General features: G+C 39.4%; 3 protein-coding genes across 4 annotated transcripts in view; 2 read left to right on the top strand and 1 right to left on the bottom strand.

Annotated features, from left to right (window-relative positions):
• The first annotated feature begins 4,721 nt into the window (after positions 1-4,721).
• romo1 (reactive oxygen species modulator 1) lies at positions 4,722-7,632 on the top strand. Its single transcript, XM_022250117.2, has 3 exons — positions 4,722-4,938; positions 6,121-6,247; positions 6,713-7,632. The coding sequence occupies exons 2-3, from the start codon at positions 6,123-6,125 to the stop codon at positions 6,819-6,821; spliced, it is 234 nt and encodes a 77-aa protein (XP_022105809.1). The 5' UTR covers positions 4,722-4,938; positions 6,121-6,122; the 3' UTR covers positions 6,822-7,632.
• A 104-nt stretch (positions 7,633-7,736) lies between these two features.
• Positions 7,737-16,694, bottom strand: ergic3 (ERGIC and golgi 3). The gene is made up of 11 exons (XM_022250116.2): positions 16,473-16,694; positions 14,606-14,676; positions 13,749-13,836; positions 13,470-13,630; positions 11,569-11,636; positions 11,238-11,403; positions 10,633-10,722; positions 10,018-10,114; positions 9,629-9,836; positions 9,277-9,332; positions 7,737-9,047 (listed from the first exon to the last, which is right to left on the bottom strand). The coding sequence occupies exons 1-11, from the start codon at positions 16,567-16,569 to the stop codon at positions 8,968-8,970; spliced, it is 1,182 nt and encodes a 393-aa protein (XP_022105808.2). The 5' UTR covers positions 16,570-16,694; the 3' UTR covers positions 7,737-8,967.
• Positions 16,695-16,954: 260 nt separating this feature from the next.
• LOC110987400 (uncharacterized) overlaps positions 16,955-19,707 on the top strand; it is a 107,880-nt gene continuing 105,127 nt past the window's right edge. The window contains exon 1 of one of the 2 annotated variants that reach the window (XM_022250114.2): positions 16,955-17,101. In XM_022250114.2, the coding sequence (XP_022105806.1) occupies positions 17,076-17,101 (26 nt within the window). In that variant the 5' untranslated portion in view covers positions 16,955-17,075. The remainder of the gene's footprint in view (positions 17,102-19,707) is intronic. The other variant, XM_022250115.2, reaches the window with a different exon arrangement.

The following is a 19,707-nucleotide window of genomic DNA, read 5'->3' as shown; positions in this document are numbered from 1 at the left end:
GATGTCGGATTGTATCATGTTACTGAGTCCTGAACAATGCTTATATTACACTGTTTTCACAGGAGCTTAATCGAATTAGTTAACCATGGCTTCTCGCACAGTCTCCAAAAACTCAATTTCCATCTAATCTTTTCCCACCTCCATGATCTAATGAAGGCTAACTTGGTCAGTTGCTTCCCTGCCCCCAACAAAAGTTGGCTGCAACATGTCTTCCGCCGACAGTTGTACTTGGTCAAATGCTTCATAAAATATCCCATGAAGCCCTATTAAGAGTTTTGGTAATTTGTTTTCAAGTTGTCAGACTGACAACGTTGCTGTGTCCTCTTAAATTTCTTCTATTGGCACCCAATTTTGGGCATTTACAGGTCTTTTTCATTTTTTGGCACTTTTTGCACATTGGGGTAAAGAATATGCACCTGTCATCATATTCTGGTATAGTCCTTCCTCCATGCACTCACGTGGGAAGATTATTCGGGGGGGGGAGAGAAAAATCTGTGTGTGGAGTCCAAGTCGTGCGCACAATGAAGGCAAATGCCATAATGAAGGCGATGTTGCGTAAACTCGTCACAGGAAAAGCGTCACACAGCAGCATTAAAAATAATCAAAACCCAAATTTTGCCGAAGAAAATGGTGGTCACCTCAAAATAAGTACTGACAAGTCTAAACACAAATTATTATCAGGCCTAGTGGAGTTGTCCTTATCAGAAAAGAAAAAATCTTTAATTATTTGTGCACAACCAATCACGATGTTGAAGCTTTGCCTTAGATGACATCACAAACTTGCTCATAAGTTATGGGAATGCTTTCTGAAGGGGTTGGGAATAAACAACTCAACAGCAACAAGAAATCCTTTAAAGTTAATTTCTGGCGTTTCACGCCTGAAACCGAATGGTCTTCCATCTATGGATTTTGGACAGCAGATCGACTTCAGTATAGAGTCTTGTAACGTGGCGCTCTTCGATGCTGATTTTCCTCACACAGTGTTGTTAAACTTGTTTCCTTGAAAAACTTAAAACTTAAATTAGTTAAAACTGGTACTATTACCCTCATGATACATGGTGTTGTACCTTTGGAAACAATTTCAGTGTCATGAAATTTCGTTCGAAATCCAAAAATGGCTGCGTTCGGAAATTGGCTTGAATTGAGCGGAGTTGGGCACTTAAAAAAGACATAGGAAGTCAAAATCCGTTTAAGTTGATATATTGTTGTAAAACATTACTTCCACTCAAATACCCATCCACAAGTTTGTCAGAAAATTCTTTTCCTATTTCGGGCACATCAAAGAGATCTATTTGCACATCTGAAAAAAATCGGAAAATTGGAAAAAATAAAATTTCATCCAAACTTTGGAGCAGGTACTTAAAATCGAGATTTATGAATTAAAATGTGAAGGAGTTTGATGTAGTTTCACTAATTGTGAAATTTGAGCTTCCAATATTGCTCCGTTAACTGACACAAGAAGCGAAAATTAAATTGCGCCACATTAGCGGCCGCGCCACGTTAGGGTACAGCAACAATACGGTCGACTCACAATCAGGTCGGGGAGCAAACCACAACTTACCGACGTCCCCTGTTTCTGCTTATGGCTTGTTCAAGCGGCAATGACGTCATTTTCATCAAGTCACATGATAATGATGTTTATTTTTCAGGGGGAAGGGGCACTGGCCCCGTTTCTACGTGCCTGCAATGGCTTTGTTTCCTTACAGTTTTAGCGATGATTTCAGCCAAACTTTGCCGGTTATGTGCCACTTGCATCCTTCATGTAGACTGCCAATATTATATGGGCTGGTATGTGGTCATTTTCATTGGAAACTGCTTGACCGTTTACTGGGCGCCTGTTACAACTGACAATGTTACAACCAACGCCTAATGTATCACCAACCTATAATGTATAGCCGATTGATATTACCAATCGATATTGTGTCACAAAATGACCGATAGTGTTGTAAAAATTTATATCCAAATTAATGTATCACCTGCTAAACGGATAATGTAAGTCCAAAAACTCTCCATCCAATCACCTGCCAACGGATAATGTATCAACGGGCAAGATATCAAAAATCGACTGATAATTAGAGATATTTGTGGAAAATAAGTTGTTGCCCAAACCGAGTTTTGGAGTCTTTCACCAGTGTCCCCAAATACGATTGTATGTGTGCACTCCTATGTGTGTCCTAAAGTTAAGAAAAATCTCTGCAACTATATGCTTTCGGAGATTTTAATGAAACTTTGATGTATTCACCAATGATTGGGAATTTCTTCATCGGATTACCGACTTTTGTCAGTTCAGCTGTAATTTTTTTCTAACTTTCAGTCTACCATAGGCCTACTGTTTTCATTTGTGTATTTTGTCTCTTGACAAATTAAGCATCTATTTTTATTTTGCTTGTATGTTTTTTCATTTTTTTTGTTTGCGACGGAAAGCAATCCATTTTCTGAACAGGTGCCCCTTTTTTGTGTTCCCAATTTGAGCTTCCACCTCCCGATTGCAGGGTGGTCCTCATTTAAACCTGAAATTAATTAATTACATTCCCCTATTGAGGCCTATTTTTTCCGACGAATGTTTCATAGCAAGGTCCTCTTTTGGCGTATATGATTACGCCCCTTTTCATATTTTCAAAATAAAAGTTTGAGGGAAGGTTTTCAGAAAATACATTCAATAGTCAATGGCAATGAAAGTTTTGTGTCTGAGTGCAATCACCACAGCAATCCCCATATGTTAAGCGAGGTGATTAGTCGGGTGCTGAGTAAATACGCACCATTTATCGATACAAAGTTACACAGTTTTGTCTATAAAACATTATGACACACATAGTTGCACCCATGCGGTCATGAGGTAACAAGACATTCAGAATTCAATTAGGAGTAGTTAGTGTCTCTAAAAACCTCATTTGGGCGACACAATTATAGTTTTACATACCTTTTCCGATACGTATCCATTATCGGTCGAGTTTTGATGTCTTGCCTGTTGATGCATTATCCGTTGGCAGGTGAAACGTTATTGGTTACAGGTTTTTGGGAAGTTACATTATCTGTTGGCAGGTGATAAATAATTATTGGATAAAGACTTTTTGGATTTACATTATCCATTAACAGGTGAGACATTATTGGATATAAATTTTACAATACTTTTGGTCAATGTGTGCCACAGTATCGGTTGGTGATACATTATCGGTCAATCGGTGATACATTAGGCGTTGCTTTTAATATTATCAGTTGTAAAAGCTCCGACTTTATGTATGGTTGGTTTAAGCATGGAGCTATAAAAAACCCTCTCACGAGAGAACCTGATGGTGCCTTCACTAGTCAACCTGCATGGTCAGCGGCAGCCATTTCCTCCATGACATAACTTGGAGTCATCTCTAAAGTTGAGTTAAATCAGTGTGAGTTGTCGAATATCCTCTGTATACTTGTAGACATAGGTCAATGGTTATTCACCTAATGGTCAGCAATTTTCTGTTGACAAACTGGCCGATATTAATTTTGTGCATCGTGAAGCCATATACATCCTGCTCTAGTTCTCATTAGATTTATGCATTATCCGCCATTAAAGCCGCAACTGAGCTCGAGGATTCTACGGGGGAGGGGATCGCACCTGATCTTCCTCTACGGATCCGGCGACAGTCCCCATCCAAGCTTCCGTGAGTTTATCGATACTTTCGTGGCATGACGCAACTAGAGATTGGCAGACTCCGCGTCCCGCTGGCGCTGCGCAGCAGGATAATCTTCGGGAGAATTGCTTCGTAGTCCGCAGGCTGGTAGCCAAGGGCGAGTTTCTTTCCAGTGAGGCAAATCGGCGCTGGATAAAGTAAAGGCTGACATGACCGGCAGCTCCACCGGCGGCGGATATGTAGCTTTAGTGGCTTGTGGGCCCCAGTCACAATCCAGAATTTCAAAGAAACTAGTCATCATCGATAATGTAACCTTGTCTTCTGTCAGCGGGTGCCGCCTCCCGGGTCAAACTCCAAAGACTGCAAGTTCCATACTTTTCAGAGTTCGGACTCATTTCAGACTTCTCCTTCCTCAGTGGGGGGGGGGATCTTTTGCTCTTTTGCAGGGTCCAGGATATATAGTGGGAATAGATTTTCCATATTCTACATCACCTGCATGCCCATGCAGCCCGCCCGGCCAATTCCGCATGTTCTCTCAGCATCCGACGTGCGGAGCAATGATAGAGGGAGCTCGTACATGCAAGAAATCAGCTTGAACAAAGACGTCAACGTGTCAACTGCAGTTGCGGGATTCCATCCATTACGGTGATATAACAGTCATTTCCAGTGATTTGCTGTTAGAAACTTTGGTCTCAATTGAGAACAGCAGCAGCAACAGTAAAAGAACAAACAAAATAATAACAAAACAAGACAAAGACACAATAAACAAACGCCACTAACGACAAACAGCAAACAAATGATGTGTGACTCAGAGTCCCGCGGAGATTTCTGCACAGTATAGGAAGATGACGGACGATGAAGAGGCTTCAGTCTCAATTCTACATGTAGTTTTCAGTTTGATTAAAACCTAAAAAGGAAAAAAATATATATTATCTTTGTGTATTTTGAAATCAAAAACAAAGAATAAATGTTGAAAAAGGTAATACCACATCACTCATTTTGGTTAAAAGAAAGAAAATCGTAAGTATAAATTTTGTTCCTGCCAACACGTGTTAGACGATAGCTGGTTAAGAAGAGATCACGTTGATCGGTATTTTTGTGCCGGTGGCGCGCCATACAAAGAAAAGGCCATCATCAAAAGATGGCTGCCAGCTTGACTTGCCTTGCCGGGTTGAATGATAGGCCCAGTGTCTGAATGTTACATGTGTGTACTGCTCAAGAAAGATTAACTTAAACGATTTGAGTAATGCACGTCATTTTAAGAGAGACTTAAGTTTCAAAGGAAGAGCAGACTTATTAGATTGTCACAACTTCACACTATTTTTGAGTAAGTTTTTCTTGGAATCGGTTCGCTTTTTCCTTTGAATTTTTGATGCAAGAGCATACATGTACGTACGGGACTGGCGCGGCGTGTGGGCGATCGCGCAAGGGCATGAAGGATGCATGTAGCCCCACTAGTGTGGCACGGACTATCACTCTCGATCTATCCTAAGGATGGATCGGGAGTGATAGTCTGTGCCACACTAGTGGGGCTAGAAGTGTGGGGGACATGGGCATGCTTTATGATGGTGGTTACACATTATGGCAAATGGCCTGGTAGATCTTTTTTATAGCTCCATGGTAGGACTATATCATGGTTATCATAGTCCTACCACTCGGTACCAGGGCAGAAGGAACCAGGAAATGAATTTTTCTTAGAATCACCTTTTCAGGTTTTTGTGTATCTCTGTACTCTTCTTCTATGTATGAAGACTGACATCTTTTTTGAGTTATGTGAACTGAACTGGTACGAACCCAGCTCTGCTATCTTGAGTGGAGCGTTGATATTCCTCTTTTTGAATTTTGGACTGGATCGGTCATCCAGTCCAAAATTTGAAAAAGATGACTACTAACGCTCCACTCGATTGAGCTAGTACAAACCATGAGGGGAATGGTATATTTGGGAACCCTGTTCCAGTACTAGGCCGGCCTATGGGAGACCTACATACATTTAAAGTTTTGGATTCACCTTGGTACATGTAGATGAGTATGACATTTGCAATAACTGTAGGGTTTTGAGGAAATTATAAGGGGAACTTTGAGTGTATCATTGCAATAAAAGGAGCATTGCCTTTGGTCTTTCAGGTGGGAACTGACCAGTTTTGGAAGAATAAAATGACAAAAACGGGGAGTTTATACACAATGCCCCTGAGGCTGGACTGAAAAATCCCAGTGTTTTCTAGGTGCATGTACCTCAACATGCTCAATATTTTTACTGCTAAGTTTGACTTTTTACTACATTTTATTGCTTTCAGATAGGTAATAAATCATTGAAGGGAAAACTTAGCGCTATATCCATATCCATGATGGAAATGGAATTCTTTCCTTGCTGTGTCCTATGTGTGCTCCATTCCATTTTGATGCATTTCTTTTATGCGCACTTTTTACATTTTATTTTCTTATTACATGTATTATTTTGCTGATGCAGTTGGTAATGAAGGTATTTCACATCCTTTTTGTATATCACCAGAAATGCCAGTGTCAATGACACCCACTGGCGGCCCTAGCTGCTTTGATCGAGTCAAAATGGGCTTTATGATTGGATTCTGTGTCGGCATGGGATCTGGCGCCCTCTTTGGTGGTTTTTCTGCACTCAGGTATAATACAGTCTTTCAGACATTGCATTTGCTTGTGAAAAAATGTAAATTAAGCACAAAACGGCATGTATGCCATGGACAACTTATCTGAGTGGTACAGTGTATAAGGCTGCATCCGAATCTGTTATCTAGAGCTACAGCTAGGTCTTCACTCCATTAGAAGTGCTTGGAGACGCGTAGACAACAGAGCTAGCCATAGCTCTGGAAGCCCATTTCAGACACTGCCTAAGTTTGCGTATTGATAATTCCAAATTCCCAAATTTAAATAAAGTGCTTTGTACATACCAAGCATTTAGCCTCGTGGCTGGACAGCACAATAGTCACAGTTTGCGCTTACCATGTTCTGCCTGAAAAGGAAAAATTGCTCCAATTTGCTTGTTTTATGTGCTTTCTTTGAAGCAGTCATTGTATGATTTTGATCTGACAAAAGTGACAATAATCCTGTGACCTCCCGTCCCTCAACAGATACGGACTAAGGGGAAGGGAACTGATGACAACAGTGGGCAAGACAATGATTCAAGGCGGTGGGACTTTTGGACTGTTTATGAGTGTTGGAACAGGCATCCGATGCTAGTAGACGGTAGTGTGCAGTATGGGGAGCTGATTGAAAAAAATGACCGGACAAGGGAAAAATTCAGTCATCACCTGCCTTGCACAAATGTAGAAGTTCTGGCAAAAGCTGATTTTTGAAGTACTACCATTGGACAGATGATTTGTGATGACAACTGCACCATTATGGAAATCTCAGCCGACATCACCAGCTTTTGATTTCTTTTGATTAAGTAACAGGTAGCCACACTTTTTGTCATTAATTCCCAGATTGAAACACCTGATCAATGTGTATTGTTGTGAAAGGTTCTGCAGACTCTCCGAGAAGTTTCTGTTGAATGGAAAAATAGAAAACTGAAAAAAAGGAAATTGAAATTTTGATTTGCTGTACTCTTGAGTTATTGTTTGACAAACATGCTACAGCAGTTTTTTACTTCGAATGGGACAGTATTCCAATGTAGATGTAATTCTTTTTCACATTTACTTTTTCTTATTTTCACAATCGTTACACGAAACATTGTTTCTAACTTTCAGCTCAAGTAGTCATGTTCCTTACTGCTATTCAAGTTTTGCAGAACTCCAAAGTTGAATTGAACTCTGTTCAAACATTATTTTATTAAAAAAAGAAATTGGAAAGGTAAGGTTTGGCATAGTTGAACGATGTAAGCCTGTGTCAATTGGGTAAATTTAAGTTTCATATAAAATTGTGCCATCCCGTAATGGCGACTGGATTTTAGTGACCATATTATTAATTTGCTCAAGTCAAGAGTTGAAGCCTGACTGTGAGCTTAAGGTTCAATGAGATGGAAATAAAAATAGGAGACTTGCTGTTTGAAGATGAATTGTCGAGACTGACTGCTTCCTGAGAGAAAGCTGAAGTGTTAAAATAATGACTCTTTTCTTGCTAATTCATGTGAACACAAATGAAACCAATGAAAGATTTGATGGGAAAAATGATCATATATTTATTCAATTTAAATTTTCATGATAACTGCCTTATCAAGAGGAAAAGAAGAACTTCAGTACAAGATATAAAAATGAAACTATTAATAGTGCACCTCTACTGGGAATACGTGTACATTCCCACATATTAAGAATAGTCTATAAAAATTAGAATCAAAAACTGCACCAAATGTATTTGACAAAAACTTGTCCAACAAGATCCCGTCACCGTTTGCCAATGTACAATCTATAAAGAGTGCATGTTTTTAACAAAAAGAACATGGCTAATGCAGTAAAATGTACATGTATTGACATTTTTCAAGAAGGAATGGCTCTCATTAAGAGATGACTTCAGTACAGTGAGGAATTTGATGTGTATCTCTTCCTAGCGCCATTCTTTTGCTATGTTCAAATGAAAGTTTTAAGAAAACGTTGTGTTGATGCAACCTGTCATTTGAGACTGTTGCTTTGAAATGAAAACATTTACAAGCCTTTAGTCACGTGGGATGGACTCAAGCTGGCTAATGGGTGGGTAGTTACATATACACTTTACATATTGTAAAAGTGTGTATGCATATTTATACACTGTAAATTGTGTACCCTGAAATAGTGTGCATAATTAAGGAAATCATCTCTAACACTAAATGTTGAGATTTGGGGGAGTTTCAAAGATTTTCAAATTCATTAAAAGAATTGGCCAATATTTTATTATGGGCTCTCTGTCAGTTCTGAACAATATATCCATATTTCAGTGTACAAGTACATGCATCCAGAAAAGCCCATTAGTTCACCAAAACAAGAAGCAGGCCCTAAAAAGTGATTGTACTCTATCCTGTTATCACACATTTACTGAACTCCAAATTCAACATGTTTTCACAGAAACATGAAACTGAGCTCCACATTTACTTCTCAATTATTTCAACACTGCTTTGTAAATGCATGTGAGAAATGGCCAAACTCACAGACAGGTGGCAATCAATCTTACAGTTGCGCTGGACAGTCCTGATGCCCCCCCCCATAGCAAAAGGCACTGAGAAAACTACAAGCACTGAACACACAAAGCAAGTGTTCTATGGCAAGTGTTTCAAATTAAAACCCAACAGTGTACTTTCCATGATTAGAGGGGACCACTGAGAATGTTCAGTGATGTTGATGGATTCGTCTACTGGCTTGTGAATGGATTATAGAGGGCACTGTGACAGGTTACAAGGGATGTGTGGAAGCCATTGTTATAACGCCTTGCCAAGGTCGATCTTCTTCTGTATTGCTTTAGCTGAGTGGTAGATAAATGAATCAATCAGGCCAGCAACTGTAAAAAGTAAAGCAACATGAAAATGGTTTTAAAGCTCAGATCAACAACTGAACACTGAAGCAGCACATCACATAAATCTACTATCAACTCCAAAAATGTCTCATCTTTCACTCCAACACCTATCACAACTCCCATGCTAGTGGTGGTCAGAGCCCAAGGGTTACAGTTAGGTTGATCCAAGCACCACCTTGCTAAATTCAAGCTGAGAAATGATCAGTTACTGTACCTGTGAAGACTCCACCAATGATGGCACACACTCCGGTCAAGAAATGCATGAATGACCTGACAAGGAAACAGAGTGAATATCCTGAAGAAATGAATACAATTGTGTCTTGAAAGAAACCTTAGTTTGTACATGTAAATACACTTGTAAATGTACATTTTTGTCAATATAAAGAAGTCAGAATGCATTTTGTGACCCATGCCAGATCCTGAAATAAGTTAAATATACGGTTTAGAAGCTGGCAATTTCACAGCAACTTTTCAACATTTAAAAACAATAAAAAAAAACCAGATAACGAAACATTAGCAAGACGGTAAAATATACGCATTTACAAGAAATTGGAAGAAAATGTTACCTGTGTTTTTCTGTGAACTTCACCATGAGAGGTGAAAGTTCATATAGAACAAAGACGCCCGGCAAGCCTTGTTCACCACTGATACTAAGGATAGACACTTGCTTCTCATGTTTAGTGACTGAGTACTGATTTGTCCTCGTTGTCTGCCCATTCAGTTTGGTGTATGTTGTTGGAACTACTTTGATGAAGTATTGGTACATGGTAGAGCCTGGAATGAATATAATGTGGACAAATAATAATTGATGTTAAAGGAAGAATCTTAGACGGTGTCATGAGAATATGTTAGGATGGGAAATAGCTAATCCTATGTAAAACTTAAAATGGCGCTCTCAGCAGGCACTAAACAGAGTGGATAAGACTTGATTTCAGAAACACTTAAGACTGTTCACCTCTTCGATCTGTGACTAGAGTCCTGTCCAGTGGATTATCCATACCAGGATATTCCATTCCAAAAGACAATTGCTGGATATGATGTGACATGTTGAACTGTAAAAAAGCAGTTAAAGAAATTAATACAGTAAGAAAAAGTATTTAACCAAAGGAACCACCATGAACACGTTGTTGTTCAGCAAATGTGGAAAAACTATCCTTCACACTGCTGGACAAACTATCCTTCAAACCGCTGGACAAACTATCCTTCACACCGCTGGACAAACTATCCTTCACACCGCTGGACAAACTATCCTTCACACTGCTGGACATATACCAATTTTTAAAATTTTAATTTGTGAACCAATGGTACAAAACTGACCTTGTCTGCTATATACTGTATCAAGTAATACATGTGTAGGCATTCACCGTATTCAGGGGACAAATTCTTTTGTTAGGGAAATTTGAACCGAGTGGTGGGGACATTTCTGAGTCCCCACAACATTTTCGGTCCCCACAAAATAGGTGAAATGTCGAGTGTATGTCCCCACAACTATGGTGCATGAGTACATGTACACACAAGAAAACAGTCTTGGTTGTTGCAAGTATGTTGAGGTAAACATACAAAAACTGACCTTGTCTCCGATGAATGGTTGTAAGTCATGGACGTGAACATGATGCTGCTGGAAACTTTTACCTGGTGCAAAGTGGAAATTCCCTGCCACCTAACCAGGACAAAAAAGTAACTGATCTGTTAGACCAAAGAATTCGTGGAGATTCCCTGCCACCTAACCAGGACCAAAAAAGTAATTGACCTGTTAGACCAAAGAATTCATGGAGATTCCCTGCCACCTAACCAGGACAAAAAGTGTAACTGACCCATTGGACCAAAGAATTTGTGAAAATTCCCTGCCACTTAATCCGGACAAAAAGTGTAACTGACCTGTTAGACCAAAGAATTCGTGGAAATTCTGTCACCTAACCAGGACAAAAAGTGCAACTGACCCGTTAGACCAAAGAATTCGTGGAAATGAAAAAAATGTGTTCACTTATTTTTTTCCCCATTGTTCTGTAACTTTCTTTAAAACCTTGGGATATATGATAAGATGAGATTCTTCGGGTAGTCAAACCTCATGAAAACACAACTCACATAACCATGCATGTAAATTGAATGAACATTAGAGCACATTGGTTGGGGGTGTAATTTGGTATAGTTCATGAGATCTGTGGAAAGGTTTACCTTATTAACTTCCAAGTAGCCAAACAACTGACAACCTTCTCCTTTCTGGGCATCAATCTTATCGCTCCAGCCCTCTCGATTGCATTGTACAATCTCAGTTGCCATATTGAAGGCCCAACCTTTTCGTCTGTAAGCCTCTCGTACATCTTCACAAGAATTACAACATCTAACCAAAGAAGAGAGGGAATTCAATGTTCCTTCAGTATCTTCTCTATCTTGAACAATTACAAGTATATTACAAGTAGAAAGTTGATTTCAATGCATGTTTTAAGAGCAACATTAATATCTTTTAGGCTAATGGAAGAATGTATTATTGTCAACCAATACTCACTGAAGTTCCTTTGATTCTGCTCCATAACAACTCTCGCACCTATTTGGGTCCAATTCTTCTTTTTTGGCCTGGTAAGACAAAATAAGTGTAATTAGGAATATAACACCATTACTATGTCCAAAGATTATATATCACCATTATGGGGGAAGATTGACCTCTGGGTATTTCTTTGTATGGTGACCTATGAAACAAGATTAAGTCATTCATTTGATTTCATAAATCAATGCATTTAATGTTCATTTAATGAAGCCAATGTCTTTATTAGTAATATTAGTATTATTTTATTTCATTTTGTCAATCAAGGTAGGCTTATGCCAACATGCTAAAACTGTTTACTTTTAAAATCCTTGCACACTCTTGTGTTAACCCCTTCTCGATGGGAATTTCTTTCCAAAAGCCGACTCTAAGAATTCCAGCCTCACTTGGCCATGAAGGCCACCTGCCAAACAGCAAGTTCTCAGTTTGTGGCCCAGCGTGCACTGCACGCTTTGAATTACACGGTAAAAAGGCTGATTGTTCGGTGGCTCTACTCAAGCTTCCACATTCCCGTTGCCTCTTTTCAAAGTGGGGACTATTGTGAAGCTGGTGATTATGATGCAAATTCGGTCTTTTCATTTCTGGGCTACACACAAAGACCAATTACCATATACACAAGAGCCAGGGTCTGCCTTCTTTCACCGTGTTCGCTCGAGGAGCGTGGGCCAAGAATAATAGCTGAAAAGCGGACTGAGGATCTCAATTTTTCCAGCGTGTCTTAGTGCGTCCTGGCGTGAAGGGTTTAAATCAATGCATTAACTATCCAAGTTTTCGCAGCAAATCAAAGTCCCAGTTTCTGTTTTTTTATTTTGTAATAATTCTTTTTACTGCAACCTTTGACCTCTTGCCGAGTTTTCTTTATTGTAATGAAGTGCAGATCACCAGTTCATCACTTTTCCCTCATTACGTCAGGTCAAAAGTTTAACCTTCTCTCTAGAGGTAACCTTCCCCACAATGAACTTTTCCAGTGAGTACTTTCTGTGAAAACATTTGACAGCAGTCAATCCTTCCCATAAAACTATTGAATGTCTTCACCATGTAATAGCCCCATACTGAAAACCTTGTGGCATTTCAAACCAAGGTGGACCACCAGAAAGTTAGGGACCACTGAGTCACAGTGACTAGCATGATCCCCCACACTCCCATAGTGGAAACCTTAGGCAGCAATGCATTCTGTCTTTCCATTCTTGATTGGGCAAGAAACACAAATTTCTCAGCCCTTCTTGAGAAATTCAAAAGAGATAGATTCTACTTGTCTGTCTTACATTATTATGGCGTCGAAAGAAACCACTTAAATTGCCAGTACAAAATAGTCACAGTTACTCAAATTGCCAACACAATGTAGTTTTTTTCATCTTATGAGTTACTCCAACCCTTTGAAGTAGTTTTAACAACAAATTCTAAAGCAAAATGTATGGGTTGAAGCCAAAAATGCGGCTTTATATCATGTATGGATGACAAAATAGCCCAGCTTATGTACAAAATTGACTCACCCAACATTAGATTATTATTCATGATATGCAAAGTGTGTATGGAGTGCCAATTCTTAAAATACAAGGCAAGGGATTGGCTGCCAAATGGGTTTGTTAGTTATGTTTGAAGAAGATTTGCCCTCTGATTTCTTTATTGCCTACTCTTGACTTTATACTCCAGTTCACTTTTAACACATTAAATAGAAAGGAAATCATATCTAAGCCAGTGGGAGTGTAATTCATATTCATCACGTGGATAAACACCTAAAAGTATGGTGGGCATACGGTCGCAAAAAACAGTAGTCTTACTCTTTTATACAACTTCAACTTTTCAAAAGTATCACGTGTCCATAAAAGAAAACAATGTAAAAAGTGTACTTTTGTCAATTTTACCTTGATGAGTTTGGCAGCATCTTTATCTTCCTCACCAAGCTTGATGGTTTCTTCCTTCTCATCGATGGGGTTACCCTTAGCATCCAGCCTCTTCCTATAGATGTTAAGATCTACATCCAATTGGTGTTCACCTGAGACATCCATTGCATCTAAACTTAAAACTGGAAATAAGGAAATTACAGTAACACCTCTTTAAGGCTTTACACTAAGATTTTCTTATAATGGTCACTTTACCATACATTGAAAAAAAATTACTCGGTATTTTGTTTCTGAACTTACATACACAGGGCATTTTGGGAAAAATGATATCCATGTTGATCCGCAGTTTTTCCCCTCTTGTGTTATCAACGTACAATTCTGGAATAACCTGTTAAATTGATGAAAGATAAAAACATTTGAGGCTTTGGAAATATCAATTCAAAGAAAGTACATTCTACCCAAACGGGCAGTTTGTACTTTAGTTCTCCAGCCTTGAAGTGCCTCTTTCAAACACTTGCACCATGATTTGGTTTTAAATGTTTGGGTCACTTTAAGTTTAAATTTTCTTTGCTGCAAAGGGATGTTGGGGGGTGAAGGGGGTTGAAGGGAGGGGTGGGGAGTTAGAGACAGATTCAGAAAACTGATACAAGTACAGCGTATTTGGAGTATTCAAGGTATAGTTTCAAAAAGTGCAGGAACAGTGGTGGTTGGGATTGGAAATGTGACAGCAGGTGATATGAGAGTACTTTGTAAGATCATGTACAATGGCATTGTGTAATCTCTTCAACTCAAGCTACGGGGCATATGAAAGCTATTGCTTGAAGTTCTCAGAAATTACAAAAAGCTCATTGCAACAAGTTGAAAATATAGGATTGGCCTCCAAGATTCAGGAAGAATAGTCAGTTCTCAGAGAAACACAGCAAGGAAAACAATAAGGGAATATGTCAAAAATACAACTGTATATTTGTAAGTTTTCGAATCAAACAATTTCAAGAATACACTTTGAGTGCTACTTGTCTTTTGCTTGGAGAATAAAAACATTTTTTCTTCATTTGAAGGAAAATCAATGAAAGTCTTTGAAAGAATTGCAAAACATTTGCTTTCAGGTTTTCTGAGAGTACATGTACTCCCGTGATTTAATAAGCAACATACTGTACCTCTTTTGTCAGGTAATAGTTGAGTTCTGACAGAAACAACACAGTCATGAGGATGGCACTGACAATGGTAACTAAAAACAAGAACACAAGAAACAATTTCTCAGATCTACTCAAAGTTTCTTAAAAATACCTGCAGCCAGTGTGATCAATGATGCAATCTGTTATCATGGTTATTTTTTGAATCATTTAGTGCCGTCTTTTTACACTGAAAATCTAGAACAATTTTGAGGCACCTTCAAAATGTACATGTATATTAATCCTCAACTGGTCAGTCAATCAACAGGCTTCAATTTTCAATTAACCTTAACTCCCTCAGGGTAAGTGCAAAATCATATTGAAATTAAAGGATTCGGGCCTAGCCCTGTTACTCGTTTCCATTGCATTAGGGTTAATCTCAAACCAAACTGTAAATTACTTATCATATTCATGATGATGGTTGCATCATATTGGTGATGGAATGAGTTCTATATACAGACAACACTTGATGTCCCTGTGCACAAACCTATGAGACTTGTCTGACATGTTTGAAAAAACCAAAGTGTTTTCTAAGTAAATGTTTAGGAATTTCCTTGCTAAATGTCACTTTTTGGGACATGTTATCACTTTCTGACAGCTGTTGTAAGATGTTACGGAAAACTTAGTACTTTTTTTCAAGATGTATTTTTGCGTTGGGGAGATGTTAATTTACGTAACGGGTTTTGCCCTTACCCAACGTACATGTATATATGAAACACTGTATGCTCAGTGCTTGTCCGAGAGCTTACGAAAAAAGTCACAAGCTTACTCGAACCCACGACCTCCTGCTTAGTGAGTGGTTAAGACGTCTGCACTAGTAAGCAGGAGGTCGTGGGTTTTAGTCCCACCTGAGTAAGCTTGTGACTTTTTTCGCAAGCTCTCGAACAAGCACTGAGCATACAGTGTTTAATATATACGTTGGGTAAGGGTAAAACCCGTTATATAAACTTAGTACTGTCTGTGTATGGAACTCTTTGTAAGGTTGTACTTGTTACCCAGAGTGAATTAGTCAATTAGACAATTAGTCAGTGTGACAATCTTTGTTATGTTTTTCTTCTATGCAGGAAACAATTTGAACATGTTGACTTGTTGTGCAATAACATGACTAACACAATACGGGGCAGACATGGGACAACATAGTTCTGGGGTAGGCCTAGGCCCAAGACTTAGAAGAAAGTGTGAGGTGAAGTTGTGAAAAGCTACCCCCAGAACTGTGGGGTCCGTTCTACCTCACTCCCATGAATGGGTGGACGTCGGACCCCACAGTTCTGGGGGTAGCGTACAGCTGCAAGCTAACATAATGCCCTAGACCATGCATCCGGTATCCTGCAGATGATGTATTATCATACATAATCATGACAATGAAATCAGAGTTACAGAATGGCCAAGGCCCCTGGCGTGAGTGACATGCTTGGGATGAGATATATATGCAACCATACGTATGAAGCCAAACCACGATGGTTGTGTTTGTATTGCGCATGGCCAATGTATATTAGACTCACGTTGCAGCTGTTCATCGGTATATCAACAGTAAAAACACCACCAATTTGTGTGAATTGCGGGAGCCAAGCGGTTACGGCACAGTAATGATTTGTGATGCATGGGGTGTGGGTTCGAATCACGGTGGTGTCGGCAGGGAGGTTTATTTAAAGAGGAAAATAAAGCCCGAATGTTATTGGAGCCTTATTTCACACGTGAAGTTTTTATGGTTGGTTGAGCATCTAGATGTCATGCATGTGCATGGTTGTGAACCATGGTTTGGCTTCATATGTGTGATTGCATATATAGCTCCTTGGGACACTGCACGATCGGTATGATGCCTTGATGGGGCTGTCAAGGCTATGCTGCCTACCTGCTGCTCCACCGAAGGTTTTCACTCTAAAATCTTCCAGAGTCTTGGGGTAAGCATCAAACTGACGCAGTCTATGGAACACATTTTTTACGTCCATGCTGTTGAACAAATAATCGTAGAAACATTAAAAACTTTCGGTTGCTTTCCACACGTGTACTGTGTCATGTAGACCACAGCACAGCGCACCATGTACATGTATGCCATGAGCTAAGTCGATGAATAAATGCAAAACGTACGTGTTCTTAAGGGTGCATTGTAAAAAAATGCCCTGCCCAAATGATATGTCGACATAGTCAAACACTATTCACATTGTACGATCCATACGTGTAGATCACTAATGTAACTTCTCTTTAAATTGTCTTTGATGTTTTTTGGTTCTTCTCACTTTTTGAGAAAACTATCTTTGCGTCATCATTGCAGTGAGACCAACTTAGGAGGAAAACATTATTGTTGGAAGCACTTTTCAGTAAGCTGACACAACCCTGTCGATTGAGGGCTCACACCATAAACACCTTTCTGCAAACTGCGCGGACTGCGCATATCCTGTCGGTTGCCTTCCTGTCATCTGTTTCTTTCATTAATTTGAGTAGTTAACCCTTCAAAATGACTTCCCCCATCGGAACGTCGAGGTATGTGACTTCACAAATGTATACCTCATGTGTTTGTTTGACATATATTTTAATCTTGAGTGGCATAATTATGGTCAGTTGTTAAACTCTTACTTACAGTAGGCTTACTCAGTAAATTTGCATGAAAAAGTACCCACCCCCTCTTGCCTAGGGGATCAGGCCTCATTTCAACTCGGACCGAAACCAACTCGGACCCATTCCAACTCCGACCCATGCCAACTCGGACCCAGGACCAACTCGGACCCACAACCAACTCGGACCCATGCCATTTCGGACCCACTTCGAGTCAACTCGGACCCACTCAGTCTTATGGTTGCATTACACCAAATACGCGCCCGTAGGCCGAAATAGCGCCGACTCTTGAACCTCGCCTTCATTTTTTTTCGCTTCAAGATACTTTTTTTTCCGCTTCAAATTCAACATTATGGCCAGATTGATCACTTTTCGTTTCAATTTTATGAACTTTTGTATTCGCCTTTTCCCTAATAGCAGTAAAATTATGCGCTCATGTAAATGAAGCCGCCTGCCTCTATCCAAAATAGGCCCGCATAGTGGGGCTTTTTGTGAAAGAAATACTCTGAACCGGAAACTATCAATCCCAAATTCGGGATTTATATAAATAATTCTATGCTCCCTCGTGATTATGGCACGTCTTATTGTAGAAAATAAGAAACCGTGGGATCACAAAATATTAATAATGAGCTCGCGAGCAGACATACGACACTTCAAAACCGTCTCCAAGTTTAAGCCAATAGGAAATATTCCACATTTTTATCTTAAAATGATTGGATTTGTGTTGTTCGAAATTACCAACCTACATGTATTTGTGTTAGTTGGACAGTCAGTTCAGGCCTGTATGGATGAATTCCTCCATCTGCCTAAATCTTTCCGGTATTGGGGGGGGAATGGGGCAAGGTGGAGGTGTAAGACTTGCCAGGCCAAAAAAAAATTAAAAAGTGAAGTGGGGAATAACACTATGAGACACTATAAAAGGTCAATGTTCGTGATATTGATGTATATCTGCAGTATCTGTTGTACGTATGCAGCATCTCTTATGTACATCAGAAGGCCTATCTGTGGCTTTTTATTGCAACAAAAACTTTGGGGGCTGTTTGGTGAAAGTTCATTCGATTTCTGCTGGTGATCTGGAATGCCAAAAAAACTTTGGAGAAAGGGCGTCAATGATTTGGTACTGTCAATCACTCTCCAAAAGCTGCTCCCATTTTTTGTCCCAAGCTCCCACTCCCCGATCATAGGGTTTCAAGAATGGAAGGTGACAGAATTAGTCTTTGTGGTTAATCACGCCGGTACCTTGGAAGCTAATACCTGATTAAGATTCCAGATTACAAGCGGCAAATAAGACATCAAAGGAAATGTGCCTCCATAAAAATATGACGCTCGTCGGTTACTTATCACTTGTTCGAAGACATCACTGCTATCAAATCTAGTCCTTTACGGTTTTTAACCACCATGCCCGTTCAAACTCGAAAACGGAAAAATTCTGGGAAGCCTGTGCCACTGTTTCCCTGCATAATGTGTAGAGAGGACATTACATCTCGGCAGCATGCAGTGCAAAAAAGTCATTTACCAAATGCTAAAATGTAAAAGTGGACAAAATAAAAATTTTCAACAAGTTAATCATACACCTGGGGTTGGGTCCGAGTTAGTATTGGGTCCGAGTTGGTTGTGGGTCCGAATTGGTATGGGTCCGAGTTGGTATGGGTCCGAGTGGGTTTGGGTCCGAGTTGACTCGAAACCTTGCCTATCCTATAGAAAGCGTGGAAATTCGGATATTAGCTTTTACATCACTGGAAAACTACAATCCTCTCTAAAACGTTTGCATATTCTAAGTGATGTTGCTACTAATAAATAAGTTTATGACTGTGAAATAGTTGCATTTCCCCAGTCTGAGTAACTTAGACACAAGTGACAAGATATATGTAGCCACCCAGCCAACTATATTCAAATGTTCATAAAGGTAATTTGTCATGTTTGTAGAGTCTTTGAGTAGGGGGAATATGCTGGGTTTAGAGCACACCTATTTTTACTGGTTTTACTGGGTACGTACTAACAAAGAAAAGGGTTATATTAAAAATACATGGAAAATCATAAATAGTTTTGTGGATTAATATGTTTTACATATTAATCCACAATCCAAAATAACTTCCATTGAAACTGAAGGTGCTTTCATTGATAACCCTAGACTCGTTGCAAATTACTTTCACACTTATTTTACAAATACAGGCGAGAATCTTTGTGATGCAGTTCCTAGTAATGACTACATTTTCTTCGAATACTTAGTGAATCCTAATCCTAATTGTATTTTTCTCTCTCGTAACGGAAGAAGAGATCACTGATGTGGTATGCAATTTGCCGAATAAAAAAAGTGCAGGGGGTTGATCATATTAACTGTTCACTAATTAAGACTTTAATTCCAGCCATCTCAAAACCACTAACTTACATTATAAATCTTTCCCTCTCCACTGGTGTCGTACCAGACGGCATGAAAATCACAAGGGTCACCCCTATTCATAAGAGTTGCAGTGTTAGCCACGTTAATAACTATAGACCAATTTCTGTTCTTACTTCTTTTTCCCAGATAATGG

Source organism: Acanthaster planci, linkage group LG02 (genome assembly GCF_054643075.1).
Source record: "Acanthaster planci isolate LZ-2023a linkage group LG02, COTS_SCS, whole genome shotgun sequence".
In the NCBI taxonomy this organism is placed as follows: domain Eukaryota; kingdom Metazoa; phylum Echinodermata; class Asteroidea; order Valvatida; family Acanthasteridae; genus Acanthaster; species Acanthaster planci.
This window is presented reverse-complemented; position numbering and strand designations above follow the sequence as displayed.